Source organism: Chiloscyllium punctatum, chromosome 42, assembly GCF_047496795.1.
Source record: "Chiloscyllium punctatum isolate Juve2018m chromosome 42, sChiPun1.3, whole genome shotgun sequence".
In the NCBI taxonomy this organism is placed as follows: domain Eukaryota; kingdom Metazoa; phylum Chordata; class Chondrichthyes; order Orectolobiformes; family Hemiscylliidae; genus Chiloscyllium; species Chiloscyllium punctatum.
This window is the reverse complement of record NC_092780.1, coordinates 65,645,211-65,664,294: the sequence shown is the minus strand read 5'-3', so window position 1 is coordinate 65,664,294 and position 19,084 is coordinate 65,645,211. Positions and strand designations below refer to the sequence as shown.

At 42.5% G+C, this 19,084-nt stretch overlaps 1 protein-coding gene across 2 annotated transcripts in view; it reads left to right on the top strand.

The window, feature by feature from the left end:
- The window catches only part of LOC140465507 (solute carrier family 15 member 2-like), a 309,483-nt gene that overhangs the window by 128,257 nt on the left and 162,142 nt on the right, over positions 1-19,084 (top strand). For both annotated transcript variants that reach the window (XM_072561041.1, XM_072561040.1), the window contains exons 3-6: positions 6,820-6,872; positions 9,590-9,671; positions 14,386-14,527; positions 15,898-15,984. In XM_072561041.1, the coding sequence (XP_072417142.1) occupies positions 6,820-6,872; positions 9,590-9,671; positions 14,386-14,527; positions 15,898-15,984 (364 nt within the window). The remainder of the gene's footprint in view (positions 1-6,819; positions 6,873-9,589; positions 9,672-14,385; positions 14,528-15,897; positions 15,985-19,084) is intronic.

Here is a 19,084-nt window from a genome sequence, read left to right as displayed (position 1 = left end):
TAGGTTTAGCAGTGGAGGAGTCCCAGGACTTGCGTGTCCTTGGGGGAGTAGGAAGGGGAGTTGAAGTGGTTGGCCACAGGGCGAAGGGATTGGTTGGTGCATGTGGACTCTGCAAGTCTACTTTATGTGTTCTTTGTACACGTACAAACAACTCTCCATGAGCAGCAACATTTAGAAGGTTAACGACATTCAAAATTCCTAGCAGCAAAGTGGATAACCTTACATTTCCCTACATTGTTTTCCATTTCCCAATCACTTAACCTGTCTATACTCTGCCACCTTCCTTCCAACCTATCTGCTCCACGCTCATCTCTGACCTATGACCTTCACCCTCGCTTTCATCGACCTATCACACTCCAGCTACCTTCCCTCCCCCCTCACTGCATTTACCTCTCAGTGCCCTGACCCACAAGCTGCATTCCTGATGAATGGCTCTTGCCCGAATCGTCAACTCTCTTATTCCTTATGCTGCCTGACCTGCTGTGCTTTTCCAGCACCACACTCTTAATAGCATAGAAAAAGAGCCCGTCGTGTCCTCACTGTCAAAAACAACCATGTAACAATGTGAATGATTGTAAATAGCTGAGGCCTCTGCTTTGATGGTCATGACACTCTACCTATAACATCCGGCCAACTTGAAAATGCCATTTATCTGTCCTTTATCATTTCTCCATGTTAATATGATGGAAGAATTCTGGCTGAATTGTCCAATAGTTGGACATTTTGAAACTGAGTGCTGCCCTCTGCATTTGAGGGTGCAGTGAAAACTTGGTTAATGATTTCTCCTTAAAAAAGAAAATGAGTGTTTGTGTTTCGACTCAACTTGCTCCAGAGTTACACGTCCAATTCAGCTCATGGATATCATGTTGGAAAGATGCACAATTGATGCACTGTTTTGCTGGACAGACCCTGCAGGAAAATTTACAAAATCTGGTCTGAGCATGTGGCTCTGGGTACTCTTGGTTCACCCAGTCCTAACTTTGGGAACACAATGTTGGATCAGTTCATGGTCAAAGGCACATGAAAGTCTTGGCAAGTAACTGAGATCAATAGCAGTGTCTATTGATCAGTGCACTGAGTATAAGAGTTGGGAGGTCATGTTGCGGCTATACAGGACATTGGTTAGGCCACTTTTGGAATACTGTATTCAATTCTGGGCTCCTTCCTATAGGAAGGATGTTGTGAAACTTGAAAGGGTTCAGAAAGGTTTACAAGGATGTTGCCAGGGTTGGAAGTTTTGAGCTCTAGGGAGAGGCTGAATAGGCTGGGGTTATTTTCCTTGGAGCATCGAAGGCTGAGGGATGACCTTGTAGAGGTTTACAAAGTCATGGAGAGCATAGATAGGATAAATAGACAGAGGCTTTTCCTTGGGGTGGGCTGAGTTCAGAACTAGAGGGCATAGTTTAGGGTGAGAGGGGAAAGATTTAAAAGGGACCTAAGAGGCAACTTTTCAATGCAGAGGGTGATGCATATAGGGAATGAGCTGCCAGAGGAAGTGGTGGAAGCTGGTACAATTATAACATTTAAAAGGCATCTGGATTGGTATATGAATAGGAAGGGTTTAGAAGGACATGGGCCAAATGTTGGCAAATGGAACTAGATTAATTTAGGATATCTGATCCACATGGATGAGTTGGACTGAAGTGTCTATTTCTGTGCTGTACTCTATGACCTGGCCAACAGAGTGCTGAGAAACCAGAAAGTGACTTTGGTCTTCCACCATTCTATGAGCTACCTACTTTGTGCATCCATTGGGCAAAGCAGACATTGGGGGACAATTAACAATCCTTAACCAATTTGGCTGGACTTTGGGGGAGCCACTTTGGAGAGATCTGAATCCAGTGAGCTGACCTTGGAAAACCAACAGGAAATGAAGTTGCATTTTGCTGGTAAACAGGGGGTGGGGTTGCCAGATTTCATCGATTACCAGATCTGATATCTGGAAACATCTAAACTCAACCCATTTCTGATTCCAGTGGTGCCTGTTTTTTGACATTGTATATATAATATGCCCAACTTCCTAAGTCTGTATCTTGTGTTTTAACTTAATGTGAATTATTTATAAATGCTACATTTACTGGTTCTCTTTTATCTGCCTACCTTGTAACACCTTCAAAGTGCTGAAAACTTTTGTCAAACCTGATTGACTCTGTCTGATCATACTATGATGACCCATGTTCATTACTGAGATTTTCTTAACAATAGATTACTGTGACCATTCTAGAATGTATGGATCCAGCAGCTACCTCTTTTAGAACTCTAAGATCCTGGCTTCTTTTGTATCCTTTCAACATTCGGTTACTTGTCATTGTGGAGAAGGCAGGACCTTCATCGTAACTTCAGTTAATGTGGGAATTGAACCCATGCTGTTGGCATCACTTCACTTTGCAAATCAACTGACCAGCCAACTCAGGTTAAACCCATCACCAGATATCTCTCTCTCAAGTGAGAGAGCAGCCCTGTGGGGCTATGCAAATACTGCTATTGTAGTTCTGTCCTGCTCTGTTTGAAATCCACCTGAACAGGTAGGCAGGTCTCATTTTAATGTCCTATCTGGAATATAACTCCCCTGGCAGTGCAGCACTCTCTCAGCACTACACTGGTGTGTCAGCAGAGATTTTGTATTCAAATATCTACAGACAGCCTTGAGCCATTAATTAATTTTATTGCATTCAGACTGTGAACTGAGACTGGTGATGCCACAACACTGTGTTTTGACACGGTAATATAATGATTTTCCGAAACTCACTAGATTCTAGAATGGTTCTGGTGGAGTCTACTATTAAACAAGTCTCAGTTACGCACTTGGAAAAGTATAGTATTATTAGACAGAGTCAAAATGATTTTACAGAAGGGAAATTGTGCTTCATACATTCTTCAGAATTTCCAAAGTAGTATTTTGTAAAGTACCAGATAAAAAGTTAATAGACTTGAACAATGAGGGGATGAATGACCAGATTTTTTTATTAATGATGCTGGTTAAGGATAAATATTGTCAAACCACTCAGGAAACTCTGCTGCTCTTCTTCAAATAGTGCACTAGGATATTTTACAACCATCCAAAGGGGTAATATGGGCCTTGTTTAAATAGCTCATAAGAATGACAACACCTCATACACTGCAACACTCTCAGTTCCACACTGGAGTGTGAGCCGAGATTATATACCCAACTTTCTGGTGTGTAATTTGAACCGACAATTCTCTGAAGGACAGGAGAGAGTCTGAGACATGGCTGACACTACCCTTCAATACTGTGGACATGATTTATATTATAGAGCTGCACTGTGAAGGCACTGACCAATCCTGGGAGGGCTGAAACCACAGGCCTCCCCAGGAATAAAGGTTATTGATTCAGTCTCTTTATTCTGGCCAACATAGCCCAGCAAGATGATCTCAGTAATATTAGCACTAACAATAGCTCCACAGTCAGAACACTACTATCACAAGCAGAAGTCTACAAATCATTATACCACTTGCCAGGACATTTAGTGTGGCATCATCAGTCTCAGTTTACAGACTGAATGCAATAAAGTGATTGAAAGATTCTGGGTTGAAGTCTCTCTGAAAAATTTGAATATGACATTTGAGATTACGCACTAATTCAGTATGGAGGGATTGCCACACCATCAAGACAGTGATATTTTGGTTAGGACACCAGTTGAGCTTCCATCCCCATATTGTGATAGATTTGAAGCAGACCTCCACAACTACAAGTAATCAGTTATAGAAATGATACTGAAGAAAGCAACAGGAATGATTGAGGAGTGACAAGATTTGCATTATGAGGAGCAATTATGTAAATTAGACACCTTCTGACAGGAAAGGGCAAGGGTGAGAGGTGATACTGCTGCTGTTTCCAAGATTCTGAAATCCTGCATATTGTAGACCATGGCAAACAATTTCACCTATTCAGGAACAGTGTGTGATGATGCTGTCACTTTAAAAGGGTTATTTTCTCCTTTTTTTTACAAGAGAGGTGGTAAAGGCAGAGGTGCCGAGGATCTAGCGAGTAACAGCTAACCAGTGGAAGGAGAGTGGCCAATTCTCCTAGTTCACGTTTTTCTAGCTTGTTTTTAACTGTAGTAGTCACAAGATGTGAGAGTCCAGGGGAGTTGCAAGCTTCAGTAAAGGATTCCTCTGACTTTCTCTGAAATCTCTCTGTCGATGTTGTTCCCTCCTGCCTGTAAAAATCTGTGTTTGAATATACCTTTTTTACTTAGGGGTGTGTTTATAGGATTTTACTGGATTGGAACAGTTAATTAGTGATAGTCATTGTATCGGGTAGGTTAAAACAATAACTGCAGATGCTGGAAACCCAGATTCTGGAGTAGAGTGGTGCTGGAAAAGCACAGCAGTTCAGGCAGCATCCAAGGAGCAGTAAAATCGACGTTTCGGGCAAAAGCCCTTCATCAGGATAGTTACTGTATCGAGTTGGTTAAGTTTTCTGATAGTTAAATTATTCTAAATTCCAACTTCTTTTGTTGGTGTTTCAACTGTAATGTTTAAATAAATTGTGTTTTACTTTAATCCGAGTGGTTTGACCCATTGCAGCACATCTGGAATTTCCAATTCACATCTACCTTTAACATAAGAAAATGTTAGGGTCTGGACTACCTTCTTAAAATATCTTGAGGGGGTGTGGCCTGGTCCATAACAAGTGGAAACAAAACAAATGGCCTAAACTTGAAGGGATTCAGGGGATTTCATAACAAATCTGTTAATATATTTATTGAATAAATGGCCACTCTGCAGGGTGGGTTGCCCAAGGAGATGAAGGCAGCAATTGGTATCAACTGCAGAGTACAAAGATATCTTTTAGGAAGACCGTGCTGGGATATGAGTGATTTAAAATGTGACATATGGTAAATGTTAAATACTTAAGAACATATATATATTGCGCCAACCTGTGGAATCAATCTGAAGCCCATCTAATCTACATTATCCCATTCTCATCCACATGCCTATTGAATGACCATTTAAATGTCCTTAATGTTGGAGTCTACTACTATTGCAGGCAGTGTGTTCCATATCCTGACTACTATCTGAGTAAAGAAACTACCTCTGACATCTGCCCTATATCTATCACCCCTCAATTTAAAGCTATATTCTCTCATGCTAGCCATCACCATCCAAGGAAAAAGGATAACCCTCTGATTATCTTCTCTGTCTCCGTTAAGTCACCTCTCAACCTTCTTCTCTCTGACAAAAACAGCCTTAAGTCCCTCAGTCTTTCCTCGTAAAACCTTCCCTCCATACCAGGCAACATCCCAGTAAATCTCCTCTGAATCCTTTCCAAATGCCGCAACCAGAACTGTACTCAATTCTCCAAGTGCGGCCGTACCAGAGTTTTGTACAGCTTCAGCATGACCTCTTAGTTCCAAAACTCAATCTCTCTAACAATAAAAACTAACACACTGTATGCCTTCTTATAAACCCTATCAACCTGTGTGGCAGCTTGAGAGGAACAGGTGGATTTGAACGTTATAAGCCCCTCCCAGCACTGGGTTTAAACTCCCCTCATGTCTGGCCCTGTTGTAGACTCATTGCAAGAGATTGATTGTTTGGATTAGTCAATAAACTATCAGCATGGAACAAAATGAATTGCATGAATTTAGCAATTCCTATATTCAGCTGTCCAAAAGCCCTGGTAGACCCAAAACTCCGTGGGTACTTAGGGGTACTTTGAGCATTTCTAGGCAACACAGCTTAGAAAGGATCTGCTGGCCAATGAGAGAGTATAGTATAGCTTTATCTGAAAAACACCTGGACTCAAGGGAGTAATTCTAAAGTGACATTACACAGCAGGTGAACATATGAGTTAGGAGCTGGTGTAGGCCACTCAGCGCCTTAAACCTTGACCACCATTCATTAAGATTTTAGCTGATCAGATAACCCCACATTCCCAACTGAAAGCTGGGGTTGTATTCCTAGAAATTGGAAAGTTAAAGGGTTGTGTTATTGAAGTTTACAAACTATTAAGGAGAACAGCTAGGATGGAGCGAGAGAGAACAAGAGAAAGAGAGATACTTCCTAGGCCACCAGGAGCATGGAGGAGCGAAATTAAGAAACAATTCTACAGGCAAAAGGTAGACCACGTTTGGAACTCTCTTCTACAAATGTGCATGAATGCTTGATCCAACTGCAAATGGGAAATCTTCTCAGAGATTTTTGTTAGTCAAAGGTAAAATTGTACAATGGAGGGGTATATGGGGTCAGGTTGAAGGTCAGCAATAACCTCATTAAAGGGCAGATCAGACTGAGGGGAGTTAAACACCTTACTCCTGTTCCTTTCTTCCACAGTTTGATTAACCTTTGGGCAAAATGTTTCATATTCCTAATTTTAATTTGGTAGTTACACATGAAAATTCCTAACTGATCCTTGAAATTTCGAGAGGCCATTTTGGGAATGACAATTAAAACAAAACTTTGGATTACCAAATCCGGCGTCGGCCTAATTACACAATGTTCTTTTTTAGTCAGAGGGTCATAGTGATATACAGCACAGAAACAGACCCTTCGGTCCAACCCGTCCATGCCGACCAGATATCCCAAACCAATCTAGTCCCACCTGCCAGCACCCGGCCCATATCCCTCTACACCCTTCCAATTCATATACCCATCCAGATGCCTTTTAAAAGTTGCAATTGTACCAGCCTCCACCACTTCCTCTGGCACCTTAATGTTTTTCTAAACATTGATCATTTTGTGAGGTTATTTGTTCATTTGCTAGTAAATTTCAAGGCCATTAAGGAAGCTGCACAAACGTCATAATCTCTTGTTGACCTGAAATCTACTTGTGCTTTATGTGTCTTGTTTCAGATTCCAAGCCAGAGTTACCCAAAGTGAGTGGACGAGCCTGGGGCAGACTACTGGTGAGTCTGGCTTTCTTGTTGTGAGTGGGGTAAGCAGTGAGTGAACTGCTGATTAACTGCTGGTGGGTGCTGGAGAATTGCCAATTAACTGCTGGTGGGCTGCTGGTGAATTGCATATTAAATGCCGGTAGTTAGTTGCTGGAGAATTGCTGATTACCTGGCTTTCTTGCTGTATGAGTCTAGTACGAGGGGTTAAGTTCATTAGGATTGGATCCTCACTTTAGAGGGAAATGTAATTGTTAGTAGGGCTATCCAATAAGAGGGTAATTTTACTTTAGCGATTTGTAACTGTTTGCTCTTTAAAATGTAACCCCTCCTTCTAGGACATGACTCTTACGGTAGATTAGTGTCCATCTGACTGGACACTTTCAAACACATGGTCATTCTATATGTGTACCTCTAGCTACTTGATCATAGAAGTTCTCACAGTTGAGCCCAATCCTGTCTTCATGAAACATTCATAAACTGTATACTCATCAGGATCAGGGACATGAGGTAGTCACTCTGTCCAGAGTCTAGTTAATGAGGCCCAATGTGACATCCCTACTGGATTTGAGTGAAGTTGAGGTCAGATTGAGCTGTGATAACCCAGCACAATGAAACATTCAGTGTCTAGGTCAGTGATCTGCAAACTGTGATGACAAACTCACACATGGTCTTTATTTAACTGTGGGGATAGAAAGCTGATCCTTTTTAGGAGCTCAGATAATTATTTTAACAAAAAGAAGTCACTTTTAAATGTTGTTTTGTTCGTTCATGGGATGTGAGCTTCTCTGACTAGGCCAGCATTTATTGCCCATCCCTAATTGCCCAGAGGCCAGGTAAGAACCAACCATGTTGCTTTTGGTCTGAAGTTATATATAGGCCAGACCAGATAAGGACAACAAGTTTCCTTCATGAAAGGGGCATCAATGAACCAGATGGATTTTTACATCCATTGACAGTAGTTCATGGTTGCCATTAGACTAGATTTTTGTTCAAAATGTTTATTGAATTCAAATTCCACCACCTACCATTGGCAAGATTTGAGCTCATTATCCCCAGAACGTTGCTCTGGTGTGTTAGTTCAGTGAGGTTATATATGTCACTATCTTCCCAGTTAGAGTCATATAGTTATAGAGATGTTTGGCACAGGAACAGACCCTTTGGTCCAGCACGTCCATGCTAACCAGATTTCTAGAGTCATAGAGTCACAGAGATGTACAGCATGGAAACAGACTCTTCAGTCCAACTCATCCATGCCGACCAGATATCCCAACCTAATCTAGTCCCATTTGCCAGCACTTGGCCCATATCCCTAATCATATACTCATCCAGATACCTTTTAAATGCTGCAATTGTACCAGGCTCCACTACGTCCTCTGGCAGCTTATTCCATACACGCACAACCCTTTGCGTGAAAATGTTGCTTAGGTCCCTTTTAGATCTTTCCCCTCTCCCTAAACCTGTCCCCCACCTCAGGGGAAAGACCTTGTCTACTTACCCTATCCATGCCCCTCATGATTTTATAAACCTCTATAAGGTCACCCCTCAGCCTCCGACACTCCAGGGAAAACAGCCCTAACCTATTCAGCCTCTCCCTATAGCTCAAACCCTACAACCCTGGCAACATCCTTCACTGAACCCTTTCAAGTTTCATAACATCTTTCTGATAGGAGGGAGACCAGAATTGTACACAATAATCCAAAAGTGGCCTAACCAACATCCTGTGCAGCCAAACATGACCTCCCAACTTCTATACTCAACACTCTGACAAACAAATGCCTTCTTAACTCTCCTTTCTACCTGCGACTCTACTTTCAAGGAATTGACCTGCCTGAATGTATGGCTACACCCATGATGTGGCTACAGGTAATGCTTTTGAATGAAGGAGCAATGGTTATAGCTGTGACCATTATTGTTTCTAATATAGTTGTATGGGCTAATAGAAATTTTCGTCCTTGTGGTGCTGTGGATATCATCTCTGCCTCTGGGTTTGAGTCTCACTCCAGGGCATGGTGGTTCTGGAAAGTAGAAATCTTTCCAACACATGCCATAAGTAGTTAGTAAGTGGTGGGAATTTTAGGTTAGCTGTGGGATGGGAGGGAAACTGGTGAATCTATCATCACTATCCATTGCTCCAGGTTGTAACTCATGCGTAAAGGTGCTACTTAGATTCCCTGAAGAATTTGTATCACATTAGAAGCTTGTTACTGAAAGCACATGAATCAGGAGCCAAAAACACTGCCTTGGTTGTATGCATCCTTAGTTAAAGTTTGTTTGGAAGATGATTTTACGAGCAAAATTATTGTTCAAAATGTCAGAAAATGTTATAATTCAGAAATGGGTCGATTTTAATTTCTTAGTTTTGGTTCCTACTGATATACTCAATATTTATTAGACATACAAATGCTGCCAGTGAAAAATATTTGACTAAACAGCTTACATTTTCATCTTGTCACTCTCCATGGCTTTTATTTCAATTGTTTCTTTTAAATGTCTCTTGACCAAAATTGTTTCCCAACCATTGGCCCTTTCTGACCTAGGATGATTCTGGTGCAGTAGCAAGGACAATGAATCCCTTTTTCCAGCCAGAATTAAGTGGTTTCAGGCCAACAGGAGAGAACATTGGGAAACAAACGTGCATCCTGGTAGGGTTCCACTTCGGAATAGTCTTCATCCAAACCACATCAAATGTTGGTTCCTGACGTTGATTTAATTGTTCATTATTTTTTCAGAAACTCTGTGACTTGTCTAATGCTGCTGTCTTCATCGTGATCACTGAATTCTTTGAAAAAATCACCTACTTTGGGGTGCGAGGTAAAGGAAATTTTCTTAAGTATCTGGGATTAAAGCTTGTTCCCTACATACCATAGGGGTTAGGGATGCTGGAGGTCTTCTCGAAATAACTTGGAATCAGAGGGTTATTCCATAACCACTCCATTTGAGGTTTTTATTAACTAGGGGTTGGAAATGTTTTGAATAAGTACCCAGAGATTGGTGGTTCATTCCCTACACACCTCACTATAGACTTCTCGATTGCAACCTGTATGGGCTTTGTACTACCGGCAGGGTTGAGGAAGTGACGAAGTGGGAGGCAGAGACTGTGGGAGCCCTCAGTACTCACTGTGGAATGTGTGAAGGCCATGCCACCATGTCAAACACAGGCAAGGCACCATCCAGCTATTGACCTCCATTCTGAGATACTCGGTGGGGGCTTCAGTCTCCTTCACCGCTACTGACCCAACTGGCTGAGCCCTGAAGGACCATTCAGCTAGATTGGGCTGGTGACTTGTAATGTTAGAATCGGCAAGAGAAAATAAAAACTGAAAGAATTGCGGATGCTGTAAATTAGAAACAAAAACACAAATTTCTGGAAAAGCTCAGCAGGTCTGGCAGCATCTGTGGAGAGAAATCAGAGTTAATGTTTCAGGTCAAATGACCTTTCGTCAAAACTGAAGAAATACATACTTAACCCTATCCTTACCAATCCTTTTATCACATCTGTCAATGACAACATTAGTTGGAGTGACCACTGCCCAATCCCTGTGAAGTTGAAGTTCCAACTTTGCACTGAGGATATGTTGTGTGGCACTGCCACTTTGTGAAGTGGGTTAGATTCAGAATAGGACAAACTCAAACAATGAGACAAAACACGCCCAGAAACCCGAGCCACTCCCCTCTACATCAAAGACATCTCAGAAATGACTGCCAGACTACTCAGACCCCTTGGCATCATGGTAGCCCACAAACCCACCAACACACAGCAGCTAATGAACTTGAAAGACCCTATACAGACAATGAGCAAAAACTAATGTCATTTACAAAATACTGTGCAAGGACTGTAACAAACACTACATTGGACAAACAGGATACACGAACATCAACTAGCCATGAAAAGACATGACCCTCTCTCACTAGTATCCTCACATACAGATAAGGAAGGACACCACTTCGACTGCGACAACTGATCCATCCTACAACAAGCCAAACAAAGACACACATGAGAATTCCTAGAGGCATGGCATTCCAACTGGAACTCCATCAACAAACACATCGAGTTAGACCCCATCTACCACCCCAAAGAAAAGGAACAGGAAGTGACTTCACCACAGGAACTAACATCACCAACCCAAAGAAACCCAAACATATAAATAGAAAGCAGGAATGTTCGGCATTGCTTTGCATGAGGTCCACTGAAGATGTTACCTAGTAAGGTAACAAAACATCTGGAAATGAACCTTTCAGCTCAGTCAGCAAACCTACATCCAAAACTCAGAACAGATTTAGCAGCTCAAAACTGGACAGTCAAGAGAGGCATCAGCAGGAGCAGAATTGTATTTAACCATAATCTGTGTCAATGTACCTGGCAGACCATGCACTCTAGGAGAAAGTGAGGACTGCAGATGCTGGAGATCAGAGCTGAAAATGCGTTGCTGGAAAAGTGCAGCAGGTCAGGCAGCGTCCAAGGGACAGGAGAATTGACGTTTCGGGCATGAGCCCTTCTTCTGGAATCCTCATTCCTGAAGAAGGGATCATGCCCGAAACTTCGATTCTCCTGCTTCTTGGATGCTGCCTGACCTGCTGCGCTTTTCCAGCAACACATTTTCAGACCATGCACTCTGCCATTACCATCAAGCCCGGAAATCGGTCCCGATACAATGAAAAGAGCAGGAGGTCATGAACTGGAAGAAAACAATTAGGTGTCAACCCGATGAAGTTGCAACAGAGGACTCCTCATGTGTCAAACAGTGGAAACTGCATGCCATGGACAGAGGTATCCAATCCCACAAGCAATGGATGTACTCCAAGCTCTGAAGTCCTGCCATTCTGCAATGTGGAATAATAATGGACAGTTTCCATCTGCGGTTTCTGTGACCTCAATATTCAGGCTCTGTATTTGCAGGTTATACTAATGAGATTCAGATGAAGGGAGCTGGTAAAGACATTAACAAACGATACAAAAATTGACCTTGTGGTTGACAACAGCATTCTCTCTTCGAGGCCACAAAGCAGTTTGGGGTGTCCATGTGTGAGACTGGCGTGCAGGCACAATGACTTCTGGTTCTGGAAGTCACCGCAGCACATGGGCCTCAGGGGTCCAGCAGCAGCAGGAACAATTCGAGGGAATGTAGGTTGGCAGAGGATATGCCAAGAGAATAGGGATATTGCAGAAAGATACAGATGGTATGGTCAGGTGGGCAGAAAAATGAAAAATGTAATTTAATTCAGAGTAGTATGATGCAGCGTGCAACAAGGAATGGGAACGCACAATGAATGAGAAGATATGAATAATGAGGTGGAACAAAAGGACCTTTGAGTGTACGTCTGCAGTACTTTAAAGGTTACATGTCAGGGGTAATAAGTCGGCTAAGAAGGTACTCACTTTCCTTTATGAGCCAAGAGATAAATTAGAAGGTCAGGGAGACTATGCTGGATCGCTGTGTAATGCTGGCTAGACCACAGCTTGAGTCGAGAGTGCGGTGCTGGAAAAGCACAGCAGGTCAGGCAGCATCCAAGGAGCAGGAGAAGCAACATTTTGGGCAAGAGCATTTCCTGATGAGAGGCTTATGCCCAAAACATCAACTCTCCGCCCCAATATGTATTAGCAATGGGGCCAAAAATCAGGAAACATAAATTTAAAGCAGATTGTAGATGAGAAAAAAAACTTTTACATTCAGGAGGGACCTGGGATTCTCGGGTTAATAGAGGCAGAAACTTTTATTGCATTTAAAAGGTGCTCAGATATCTACTTACTCAGTACCTTTCAGCCTATGGAACTCGTTCAGGAAGGTGGCTTAATCTCGGTAGCTCTTTGTTGACTCACACAGACAGTATGGCATTAATGGCCTGACTATTACAACACATAATGAGACTCGATTTGGAGATGCCAGTGTTGGTCTGGGGTGTACAAAGTTAAAAATCACACAACACCAGGTTATAGTCCAACAGGTTTAATTGGAAGCTAGTGTGCTTCCAATTAAACCTGTTGGACTATAACCTGGTATTGTGTGATTTTTAACATAAGGAGACCATTATGCTTCAGTGTGTGCACCAGTAAACACAGACCTACCCTCTTGAGCTCGAACTGGAAGCTCACATTTTCGATGATTTCTATGAAGACCTGGACAAGAGCACGTCAGAAGAGAAAGTGAGGACTGCAGATACTGGAGAATAAGGGTCAAAAAGTGTGGCGCTGGAAAAGCATAGCAGATCAGGCAGCATCCGAAGAGCAGGAGAGTCGATGTTTCGGGCATAAGCCCTTCATCGACTCTCCTGCTCCTCCGATGTTGCCTGACCTGCTGCGCTATTCCAGCGCCACACTCCAAGATCACATCAGAGACTAGGAATTCTGAATTGAGCAACGAACCAAGCCTATCTACCTTTCTGCACAGTGTAAGTTATGGATGTGATGGGATATTGTCCATTTGCTTGAATGAGTGCAGCTTCAACAACATCAAGAAGCTTGACACCATCTTGGACAAAATTGCTCACTCCATCCTGCCCCACTCACCATTAAACATTCATGCTGTTGACCACTTGTGTTTAGTGGCAGCAGCACGTACTATCTACAAGATGCTCTGCAGCAAACCACCACGGACTCTCTAACAGCATCTTCCAAATCCCCAACCGCTACCATTCAGAAGGACAAGGGAAGCAGATACCTGGGAACATCGTCACCTGTAAACTCCCCTCCAAATCTCACACCGTCCTGGGACTGTGTCAATAGCTTATTTATTGATGTCAAGTCTCTGGCATGAAATTTGAACTCATAGTTTCTAACTCTGAAGCAAGAGTGCTAACAATTGAGTCACAAGAGCATAGAGTATTGAGTACAGGAGTTGGGAGGTTATGTTGCAGCTGTACAGGTCATTGGTTAGGCCACTGTTGGAATATTGTGTGCAATTCTAGTCTCCTTCCTATTGGAAGGATATTGTGAAACTTGAAAGGGTTCAGAAAAGATTTACATGGATGTTGTCAGGGTTGAAGGATTTGAGCTACATGGAGAGGCTGAACAGTCTGGGGCTGTTTTCTCTGGAGTGTCAGAGGCTGAGGGGTGACCTGATAGGGATTTATGAAATCATAAGGGGCATGGATAGGATAAATAGATGAGGTCTTTTCCCTGGGGTGGGGGAGTCCAGAACTGGAGGGCATAGGTTTAAGTGAGAGGGGAAAGATTTTAACGGACCTAAAGAGGCAACCTTTTCACGCAGAGGGTGGTGCGTATATGGAATGAGCTGCCAGAGGAAGTGGTGGAGGCTGGTACAATTACAGCATTTAAAAGACATCTGGATGGGTATGTGAATAGGAAGAGTTTAGAGGGAAAGGGACCAAGTGCTGGCAAATGGGACTAGATTACTGGTCGGCATGGATGAGTTGGACCAATGGGTCTGTTTCTGTGCTGTACATGTCTATGACTCAATAACTGCAAAGTAATGAATTTACAAATTGATTTGTTCAAGGCAATTTTGTTCAGCCAACTCAGTAATTGTTATCCATGAATGCTCATTGCTACCTACTCGTTTTGTTTCAGCGATCCTGGTGCTGTATTTTACAAAAGCACTCACCCTATCTGAGAGCAAGGCTACTTCCCTTTTTCATGTCTTCATCTTCCTCTCCACATCCTTCACCATTGTGGGAGCTTTCCTCTCAGACTTCTGTTTTGGGCGATACAGGTATGAACTGAAGAACTATTCCAACCAGAGCTAAGGCTGGATGGAGGTTCTTTCATTCTTTCTAGTAGAGAATTTGAAGGTGATCTCTTTGAGTTTCAAAGATGATTATAAGAGTAACTGGAGCAGATTGAGAGAAACGGCTCCGTCCTGTGAGAGGAGACAAAAACTCAAAATGATCATTCGAGTTGACATCAGAAAGATCATCTTCACACAAAGCATAACTGAATTTGGAATTTATCTAAAGATGTGTTAAAGCTGGGGAATGAGTTGTAAATTGCAAATTTAAGATTGATAGATTTTTGTTAAATGGAATATCAAAGCTAATGGAAATATTTGGGCTAATTTTGGGAAATTGTTCATTTACAGTAGTGAATGTTTGAGGGAGATTTAATTGGGATGATTATTGTGGAAAGATCACCTGACACTCTGAGAATTACCAGGAGGCGCAGAAAATCCTTCACAAAGTTAAACCTTTATTTGCAAAGAAAAGCTGTGACAATTAGAAAATGGCTTCCCAACTGCCCACCCCTTCTTGGATCCTTTGCAGTTTATACGTTTCTAGTTCCCGCATTTACCTGATAGCATTAGCTTAACCAATCATACTAGCTTGTTTTGTCTTTCTAAACTAATCATCTTCTGCAACACCAGTCGACTACTTTACACTAAACCTATTACATAACACCACCATTGTCTTTAGCATTAGCTCATCTGTCAGTGATTTAACTAGCCTATCATAGTGTATTACCATTATCTGTTACTGGAGCCCTGTAACATGATCCTGTGCATATATTACACCAGTACGTTAACTATATAACTACCAAATTAGCTTCCAAATATTCCATATGATCACATTATGAAGATTTTGATCAATTAAACAAGGAAAAACTATTGGCAATGAGAGAGAGAGTGTCCCAGTTTTAGGATAATTGACTATAAAAGGGGAGAGAATAGGTGGTTTTCTTTGCATTTATACATACATCAGATAAGTGATTGAAATTAATAACCTTTACAGGGGCTATAGGGCAAAAAGTGAGTGAAGTTACATTTATAAGATAGGTCAATAAGAAAGCCAACTCTGGGCCAAATAATCTCCTTCTGTGTTGTCAGATTCTAAACTTTATGGCAAAGATTATACTTTTCTCATTCCAGGTTTTTTTTAATGGTGAAACTCAGTCATCAGATTGCTAGTCTAGCAACAATACGACTGTCATCACTTCCTTGTATGCTACAGAATTCTGTGATTCTGTTTATATCACAGAGCCACCGAAGTCTGGTTAGCATAAAGGGATTATTTGCCATTTGAGTCGATACTATTGTCAAGTTGGTTCTGTGTCTGATTCAACCCGTGTCTTGTTAACCTTGAATTACAGGAGTATCCTCATGCTTTCTGTGGTGTACCTTATTGGTACTATTGTTTTGTCAGTGACTGCGATACCCGGAGAGATGGGACAGTCTGTGTGAGTATAAGAAATTTTCTTGAGTGTGCCTGGGATGGGGAACAAGGCCAGAGTGACCAACAGTGATCCTTCATTTCACTTCACCATTTACATTTCATTCTCACCCTCCTTGGTCTTAATCTCACCCTTTTCATCTGGGGTTAATGAGTCAGGAATCAGCTCAGAATGGGGTCAGCAGCTTCATCATCTCCTTAAGCCCAACAATGCAGGCTGTGCCACTTTAAAAGGGGCATACTGCCAGCTGCCCAGATTTCCCACACTGTTTCAGGTGCTGTGACCCTTTTGATTTGAAAATCTGGCTTTGAAGATGTAAATAGAGTCAGACACTGACCTTGCAAGAGTACAGGGCATTGTGCATTCAGATTAACTTCAACTATCCAAAAGTAAATGTTGAATTACAGTTCGGGTCCTAGGGTGAGTTGTTAAGGTGCACAAGAGTAAGTCCTTCTGCTCCACCATGCTCCCTTTGGTTGTAGTGCCTCCCCCCTGATCCCAATTCATTACCATGTTGCTGGTAGCTCTCGCCTGAGTTCACGACAGGAGGTGGCATGCTACTTGTTTGACACCTGTGTTTTGCCCAGTCAATATAAAGAAAATGGAGGCATCCCACTGGTGAGGACCATTGTATTGGCCAAGCAACTATTAACCACCCTGCCCCACCCCCAACCTGACTCTTCCTTAGACCTTGGGATCTGGCACAGGGAGCCTGGATGTTCACAGGCCTGTGGACCTGCTCTTGGTGTGAGCTGACAGAGGGGAACCTCGTTGATATGTGTTGGAATTGTTCTCAGCATCGAGTCTTTGCTGAGCAGAGGATGGAGGTTGGCTATTATGGGATATGGCTGCACACCCCAAACATTCACCAGATTGCCTGGAGGAAGAAGCTAGCAAGGGGGTGGGGGAGTAAAAGGAGGTGAAACTCTTTAACCGGATTTTTTTAGACCCCAGTCTCTCTCATGCTAAATGTCTTGGATGTGGAATGAACACAATTTGGCTGAACTCTAACCTGGAGCCCTATCACTCACTGAAATCACAATAGGAGTAAACTTTCAATCACCTTGTAAAGAATGTCAGTCAGGTCTCGTAAGTGTCCATTGGCACTGGCAAACTGAGAGTGACTGACCACTGTTGTGTTTTCTGTCTCACCCCGCTCCTGGGCTTTGCATGTTATTCAGATAATCTCGTCATCTATCACCAGGATGGTTTGGTGGACAATTTGACCTCCACCAATTCCCTGCAGGTCTGTCCAGTGATTTGGGTTTTGCCTCAGGCAGCTTAACTTTACCTGATGAGGCAATGCTTTTGTTATCCCTCCTAATTTACAAAATCCAATGTGCATAACATGATATTAAAAGATGCAACAGATGATTATTGCAGCTGGCTAATATATGCAGAGCATATATTCACTGAGACAAGTGTTTGGGCTGGTATTAAGCTTTTCATTATAGCAGAAGCGTATATTTTTAGTAGTGTGTCATGCTTCAAGTGGTTAGAATTAAGATTCCATCTGAGAGCTTTATAGTGAGGTCGTAGGTTGTTCACCAAGCTGATGTGTTTTTCTGCAGATATTTTGTCACCTCGTTAGATGACATTGTCAGTGCCCCTGGTGAAGCATTGGTGCTCTGTCCCACCTGGTATTTATCTGTCTCTGTTTTCTGGTACCACTGGTTCTGTATCTGAGTGGTTTGTATGTGGGGTCCAGTTCAATGTGTTTATTGATTGAGTTCTGATTGGTGTGCCTAACTTCAAGGAATTCCTGACATGTCTGTTTGGCCTGTGCTTAGATGGTTACATTATTCCAGTTGAATTTGTGTCCTTCACTGTCTGCGTGGGTGGAAATGAGAGAGTACTGATCGTGTCTGGCAGTGGTGAGCTGATGTGGGTGCTCCTGGGTAGTCAGTTTTCTTTCTCTTTGTCCTACGTCGTGTTTTTCACAGTCCATACAGGCTATCTTGCTCGTCCTGTTGGATGTGGGTCTCGGGTCTTTAACCTTAGTGATGAGCTGGTGAAAAAAGTGTTTACTGGTTTGTAGGCTATAAGATTCCTAGGGGTCTGAATAGTTGGGTAGTTATCGCTGACGTCCCTGATGTATGGTATGGTCACTACCATATCTGGTCGTGTAGTTCTTTCTTCTTTAGGTTTGTTGCATAAGTACTAGATTATAGGGCTCTTGGGATACCTGTTATTTAAATCCCTTGAATAGGTGCTGCTGCTGTTCTGCCTTCTGAAGCTCTGGATTGCTGCAGTGTGTCCATTTAAATAGTGTCCTAATGCAGCTTTGTTTGTGGATGCTGCGATGGTTGCTGTTATAATTCAGTATCTGGTCTGTATGAGTGTTCCTTCCTGTACGCACTGGACTGGAGTTCCCCGATAGGTGTGTATTCCACAAAGCCATCCAGGAAGTGGAGTCTACTGTTGTTCTCCTTCTCTTTAGTGAATTTTATAGTCTCAAGTCACATGCTCTGATGCTTTGATATCACACGCCTAGCTCTTAAAGACATACTGACATACTGTGTGTCTTAAAGGTGTACTGACCGTGAGATATAATACAACGTCCAGTACTGAACGAAGGATCTCTGAACAGAGTTTGGAGGGTTGGGTGAATGGACAATGGAAATTCCATGATGGCCACTGCAGAAATTGTTAAGGACTTTTGAGGGGAGGTTTGTGACCTTGGATAGTTTTTTCTGGCATCTGATATCTGTTATGAGACTCTGTCCCTTGGTTTGGAAAAGTGACTGATACTTGATATTCTTGTCCAAAAGCAAAGACTGGCAGTCCATCAGAGCCTGTGGTAGTTTCCAGTGATGCACAAGGGTTGACCTTAATGCTACCATTCTGCACAGGTTGGTATTGTTGTGGGTGTGTCCAGCTGGTGAAAGGGCAGTGGGGGAAGGTGTCAGATCGTGTACCTGTCCTCCACTACCTTAAGTGCCCTTAGGGTTGCCATCCCTTAGCAGACAGGTAATTACTTTATATGAAAGATTTGTGCTTGTTGATACTATAGGCATTGCAATCCCATTTTAAAATAGCAGATATTGCACACAGGGTTGAACTGGAGGCGACAGAAGAAGGGGCAAAGAAGGCCTCAATGAGTATT